The sequence below is a fragment of the Pinus tabuliformis genome, chromosome 4_2, assembly GCF_031772625.1.
Source record: "Pinus tabuliformis cultivar Carrire ecotype Pingquan chromosome 4_2, CPIR1, whole genome shotgun sequence".
Taxonomy (NCBI): domain Eukaryota; kingdom Viridiplantae; phylum Streptophyta; class Pinopsida; order Pinales; family Pinaceae; genus Pinus; species Pinus tabuliformis.
This window is the reverse complement of record NC_142304.1, coordinates 11,949,102-11,956,483: the sequence shown is the minus strand read 5'-3', so window position 1 is coordinate 11,956,483 and position 7,382 is coordinate 11,949,102. Positions and strand designations below refer to the sequence as shown.

General features: G+C 34.1%; 1 protein-coding gene across 1 annotated transcript; it reads right to left on the bottom strand.

The window, feature by feature from the left end:
• Positions 1-6,409: 6,409 nt before the first annotated feature.
• Positions 6,410-7,123, bottom strand: LOC149168132 (uncharacterized). Its single transcript, XM_089424821.1, has one exon. The coding sequence runs from the start codon at positions 7,121-7,123 to the stop codon at positions 6,410-6,412; it is 714 nt and encodes a 237-aa protein (XP_089280947.1).
• Positions 7,124-7,382: the final 259 nt, after the last annotated feature.

Below are 7,382 nucleotides of genomic sequence, written 5' to 3'. Positions count from 1 at the left end.
CAGTAAACAAAATTCATCACTAAGTTTCCTTCCACTCCCTTCTTTCTTAAAGACTATCTTTTCATCTAGCTTACATCCTTTCTCTTATTCTTCTCCTTTATGCATTCTACTATTTGTTTTGTACTTATCTCTAGTTCTTTGGTTTTGTTGCATTTTGGTGAAATGGTGGTCATGGATTCTAAAAGTGCTTCTAGTTGTGGAGGAGGTGACGGGTATGACTCATTTAGGAGTTTGTTGTGGGTGTGTAGTCCACATCTATCGAGAGAAAATTCCTCGGCAAATTATGGAGTTGTTGGGCAAGGTGAAATCCGACGTGAAGCTCTTCCTGGTAGCATCTTACTAGAAAGGAACGATGCCAAAGAAAATACTATCTTCATGATGTGGTGAAACAACTAAATGAAATGAATGTGAAATTTCTCAAGGAATAGTCATTGAAAGCAATAGAACTAAACTTGTAGCTCTGGAGCCAATGGAGGTCGATGGTTCTAATTCCACCTAGTTTTCTTATGATTCACTACTTGGTAGTGTTGGAATAATGGAGAAACATGAAGATTCTCATAATAATATGTTTTTTTGTGTTTTGTTAGAGATCTAGTTGAATTGTTTTCCTTAATTAGCCTTTGTTGGTTGTGAGTTCTTATATTGTAGGAATCAGTTCAACAATAATCTAGTCCTATATATGTAAAAGTTTGCTTGCCTAGTGAGCAACAATTGAGTGCTATGGTGTGGTCTCCTGAGTGAGAAATTGTCTCACCAGAGAGTTGCAACCCTTCTTCACTTATATCTTCAATTTTTTGAGTTGGTACCAAAGCCACAATGAGGGTTATAAATTTCTCGATGAGTGTGCTTGGTGAGTGTGGAAAGTGTGGTTGTTGTGGAAGCAGCATGTGACCAAATAAGCTGAAATGTAAGAGTTGCCTAGTAAAATATTTGAAGTGGTTGAGTTGTGCATTATGAAGCTAAGTTTTGTGTTGCATGAAGGAGTGTGGTGCATAGAGATTGTTTGACCTTGCAATTTTCCAAGTTACGTATTGAGCAGCATTGAAAGACTATGTCCCAAGTTGTATGTTGACAGAGTAGTTGAGAACTCACGTTTGAGAAATTAGTGAAGGAAGGTCGTGGCACAAGCTAAGTGCCATTCTTGGAAATATTATTTTGGAGTGTTAATTCATACCAATGCCCTGGTACAAATATGTGTAGCAACTATGTCTTAGATTATCCCATAATATCATTGAGACTGTACATGTGCCAACTTAGTTGAGAAAACTCTACTGCAAGGCATACCTGGTATGGCCACAACAACCTCATAAAACATCTTACAGTATTCTATAGGTCAAGAAATTTTTTTCCAAATGTGTAATGTAAAAAAATTGTTTCAATGCATTGGTTGATTGTTTTGTATAACATGTATCCCGATAGTGTGTTTTTTTATATATAGGTCAAAATATTTCATACAAGGTCATTTAAAGGCTAACATGAGTAATACTCTTATTTTAGATTGAGAAATCTCTTGTTTTCAAAACACCTTGTCCTTTTTTACCATATATGAGAAATAACTTTAGTGTTAAATATTTATTAATAATGACATGATCTATTTTATATTACAAAAATATTGCAATAAGGAGGTGTCATTTTTTCTGATATTCCCAAGGTGTGGAGTGGAATGTTAAATAATTAAAAGGATAATCGCTAGTATAACATTGATGGGTGAAGGTGATGGTGTAAGAAGGGAGGTACTATGGAATCAATTACTACAAATTTGCATAAACATGGTTTTACTTTTCTTAAAAATATTTAAATAATTGATCTCTGTGTGTGGGATTAAAAAATGTTGCTTCAATTAAAAACTGGATATGGATAAAACTCTAGCAAAATCGTATATAAAGAAAGAAACCAAGTTGGATAACACCAACTACATGAATTGGAAGTATAAAATGCACACATTAATGGAAGGATACAATGTCTTGTTGATAACAAGTCATGATGAAGTGACGTCAGAGGCAGTTCCACGAGATACAACTGCATCAATTCAATATTGGGAAAAGTGAGAGACTAAGGTTAAAGTGTTGTTGATAATTTATGTAAACGAAAACATTATACTACATATGAAAGAGTGGAATACATCTAACAAGAACTGGATGACCCTTAAGGATTTGTACAAATTAAAAAATACAAAGTGGTTCCCATCCTTGAATGGTTATTTGATTTCCATTAAAATGGGATTAAAAAAAAGCATCAGTAATTTTAGTTCAATAAATAAGGACTATAAAGATAAACTTGGAGATATAAGTGAGGTAGTATCTAGCACTAACCCAGTCGCTATGACAAATTTTCATCATAGGTCTTGCTACAAGGGAGAAGGCTCCCACTTTTGATGATATGGAAGTTATACTCATGAAGGAGAAACAACCATGAAAGAACCTTAAACCTCAAAGTTATAATTTCATGTTGATGTTAAAATGGAAACCACATTTCAAGAGGAAGCCTTGGGAAGTTAATAAAGCAGGAAAGTCAACATAATGAAAGCCAACATTTGAAAAATTAGAACCAAGTATTTTGAAGTTTGATATTAAATTTCATTATTGTGGAAATCTTGGAAACTACTCAAGGGATTACATGAAAAGGAAATATCATAAGTTCAAACATAGAAATAAGAGGCACACTCGTAATTTTGTTGATAAATGAGAAAAGGTGAATGATGAAGTCAACAAATTTAGAATATGTTGTATTGTCTACTAAAACAAAAGATCTGAATACTTGGTTTATTTATTATGGAGCATCCATACATATTCCCTATAATAGGCATTGGTTTGATTATGTTGATGTAACTAACAATGGTATGAATATATATATTGGATATCATCGTGCATAAGAAATTAAAGGATACAACGATGTATCAGTGACATTACTTAATGGTCATGTCAAACAAATCTAAAATGTGATGTATGTCCTTGGTATCAAGAAGGATCTAATCTCAGTTTCTACTATAACCCAGGGCTTGAAACTAGATGTGTAAATTTACATTGTGTGGTGAAAGATACGCAAGACCACTTCAATGTAATTGCAATCAGAGTTAGAAATAGAGGTTTATAAAAGCTCAACGTGACAACCAAAACCAATAAATCTTTGGAATCCACGACCATGACAACATAATTTCACATCAAAGGTATGGGAACATTAATTATCATGATCTATTACTCCTTGAAAATGAGGAATGGTAGAAGGACCTCCAATACATAAGAATGATTATTCGACATGTGAAGGGTGTGCATTAGGGAATATGCATATGAAAGAGTTCCATATTCATATAAATAAAAGGAAATGGGATGTTCTAAAACTTGTTCATGCAAATTTATGTGGTCCTACGCAAAATAGATGATTAGCTGGATCATATTACTTCTTCATCTTTATCAATTATACTAGAGAATATACATGGGCATACTTCATAAAAAAAACAGTGTTGCATTTGAATGTTTTAAGGAGTTCAATTAGATCAAGGAGGAAAATATATTTCAAATGAATTCATCAAGTATTAAAAATCCCATGCAATCATACAACAATACACAATACCATATACTCCACAGAAGAATGGAGTAGATGAAAGGAAGAACAAAACCATGGTAGAATGTGCATAGAGGATGTTAAATAGTAACAATGTTACCAATTCATTTTCTGTCAAAGATATTAAGATTGTTGTTTACTTGGAAAATAAAAGTCCAACTAAAATTTTATATCATAAAACTCCTTTTGAAGAACTTTATGGTTATAAACCAGTAGTAAGCCATATGGGAAAATTTGGTAGCAAAACATCCTCTCATGTTCCAAAAGAAGATAGGAGAAAATGTGATGCGAAACCTATCAATTGTATCTTCATAGGTTATTGTTATGATCATAAATCTTATAGGTTGTTTCATCCCTACATACATGAATATTTGCAAGGAGAGATGTATAATTTCATGAAATTGTAGATGAAGGAAATAAGGATGATAGATATGATGCATGACATATTCCTTATCAGTATGATGATGTCAAAGAGGAAGCATATGATAATCAAAAATAGAAAGAGGAAAAATCCAATGACATGGACACTTATAGGAGCCACAACACCTAGAGGAAGAGATGATTCACCACAAATAATGAGAAGAGATGAAAGCATAGAAATACCAAGAAGGTCACCTCATCAAACTCGAACACCATTAAGATTTAAATATTACACATTAATTACTAAAGCTTTGAATGTCATATAACCTAAGAATTTCAAAGAAGCTAATGAGCATAATGAGTGGAGAGTTGTAATGAAGGAAGACTATGAGTCTATAATGAAGAATGATACTTTGGAATTTATAGAATTGCATAAAATAAGGTAGCCATAGGATCCAAATGGTTATTCAAACCTAAATTTGAAGATGGTGAAAATATAATTAAATATAATGCCAAGTTAGTTGCGAAATGCTACAGACAAAAAAACTAGGGAATTAATTATGAAGAAACTTTTGCGCCTGTATTTGTGTTAAATATAAATAGATTGATGATTGCTTTAGCTACAAAACATGAATGGAAATTACATCAACTAGATTTTATGTCTTCCTTCTTCAATGAGGAACTAAAAATATAACTATATTTTATTCAACCATAAGCGTTTTTTAAAAAGGGTCAAGAGCACCTTGATTGGAAATTAAAGAAAGCATTATATGGATTTAGCAGGTACCAGGATCATGGTATCTGAACATTGATTCATTCTCTCTTTAGAAAGGTTTTATGAAAAGAAAAGATGACTCTAATATGTATATCAAATCTTATCAAACGGGCATGTTATTATGGTTTCTCTGTGTGTTGATGATATTATGATAACAAGAAATGCTTCTAAGTTAATTTATGAAGTTAAAGTACAACTGTTGTAGGAGTTTGAAATAAAGACGTTGGTGAATTACATTATTTTTTAGGTGTTGAGATATGAAGAGAAGGTGGACAAACATTCATTACACAGAGTAAGCATACAAAGGAGTTAGTCAAAAGATTCAAAATGGACCAACGTATAACAATATCAATACCATTAGAACATAATGTCAAACTTTGCAGTAATGATGGGACCAGAGAGGTGGATGGTAAATTGTATCGAAAACTGGTGGGAATGCCTAAACTATCTCACTACAACTAGGCCAGATATAGCGTATTCAATTAGCATCATAAGTTATTTCATGGCCAAACCTCTTGAAAGCCATTGGAAAGGAGAAAGCGAGTTCTTCGGTATAAAGGAACAATTAACTTTGGTATTAAATACACTAATTATTTTGATCTTGAGTTGGCAAGAAATTCTAATTGATGACCGAAAGTCAACATCATGATATGCATTCCGTGTTGAATATGGGATTGTGGCATGGGGAAGTATGAAACAACCAACTATGTCATTGTCATCAACAAAAGTTAAGTTCTAAGATTTATGTATTGTTACTTGCGAAGCAGTTTGGTTGGTTCTTGAAGATGTAGGACAAGTACACAAAATGCCAACTCTTATCAAATGTGACAATCAAAGCACCATCAAAAACTAGCCAACAAGCATGTGTACCACACAAGATCAAAACATATTATTTGGTCAAGAAAATATGTAGTCTAAGGAAATTGATTTAGTCTATTGTAATATGAATAAAAATGTGATTAACATCTTTACAAAACCTCCTCAAAAAGAAAAATTTGAAGTATGTAAAAACTATTTAGGTTTGGTACAAAACACATTTCCCCATTATAAGGGAGCCTCGGAATAATAAGACTACTAAAAATAATATAAATAACAGTTATAAATAATGGCACTCTCATAAATCTTATGAGACTCATAATTATCTCTAATTTATTTCTAATAACAAGCATAATTCATATATATAACTTACCATTATTTCTGAAATTTCTTAACTTCCTTATAAATAACCATTCTAAATTTTAGAAAATGAATCTACCTTAAAATTCACAATAATTTAATAAGATATGAAATTTAGATCCATAAATTCAAATGCATGAACTCGAAATCCAAAAATAATTGACAAATTTGTAATTTTTAAATTTAAGAAAAAAAATCAAATGATTTAAAAAAGGCAATGTTTCATATGTTAAAATCAATTTTCATTGTACTAAACTCAATTCACTACAACTTACCTAAAAAGGTTGAGCGGTTGTCCCTTCACGGCACAGGTAATTCTCTTGACCCAATTTTCTGAACTGTAAAGTTTGCAACTTGCACAAAACCTCAAGCGATCGTCCGTCCACAACACTGCTAAACATGTCAAACAAATTAAACAGAATCCCAGAGCAGCTTTACATGATAAATTTCAGAAAGCGTGAGATAAAATATCACTGATGTCCAAATATTATATCATCATAAGAACCCTTACAACTATGGAGGAAAACTGCGCAAATCTCAAGTAGTCGGATATGGTGACTGCGGCATCAACGTCGAGGAATTTAAGGGCGAGCTTTGAGGACTGAAAAATGTTTCCCATGTTCTACAAAAGAAGTTGTTAGAATCAGGGCTGAAGAGGGGAAGATCTTTAAAACCATTAGGGGACAAAAGGCGCTGTGATGGGAATATGAAATTGGGGGCTAAAGGAGAGAACGGTGGGATTAGAATGGAATCTCCCAAGGAAGTTACTGCACGCGGTGTACGGATGATAGCTTCATGCACGGAAGATCTGCTCTCGATTTTCGGATTCCTCTCATTTTCCAATGAAGTGGTATTCAAACAACTATCTGCATCATCACTACGAGACGATCCCATATTTTGATCTACAGATTCAGCGGACTGAGACAACGCTGCAGCATCACAGGCTCGTCTTCTTGTCATGGAGTCATTATCGCCTGTCCGGTTTTCAATTTTGGCACGACAGGATGACCTCCCGGTCAGGCGTTGGACCAGACTCATGAAATCCTGCGCTTCTGCGTGGATGATCTTAGGAGATTGCATGTATATTATCGTTGGCTCTGATCTGTTGATAATCGGCATCGACGGGATAGATGGAACCGCAGCATCCGGCTTCCGAACCTTGTGAGATTCTCTGCAGATCTTCAGAGGAGGCGGCCTCCGTTCCTTCAGCTCCTTCCAAGGCGCTCCTGTGGTTGTTCGCTGAGAACTCATGATAATGATAATTGTATTCAGAGCCTGCTAAAGAAGAACTAATTACATCGAACTCCTTTCAACCGGATCAGGGTTATATTCTCAACCATGTACACGATGGACACAATAATCGTAATCCAAGTCAAGTCAACACGGACTGTTCTCTCATCATAGTACCTGCACAAGCCTCAACTCTCTCTCTATGAAGAGTTAGGAAACATCATGGTGGTTGGGGTCATCATATTGAGATGACTTTGAGAGGGTTAAGTTGCAGGGGGAG

Bases quoted from the DNA above. Each gene is read 5' to 3' on its own strand.
- LOC149168132 (XM_089424821.1), bottom strand. From the start codon at position 7,123: ATGAGTTCTCAGCGAACAACCACAGGAGCGCCTTGGAAGGAGCTGAAG.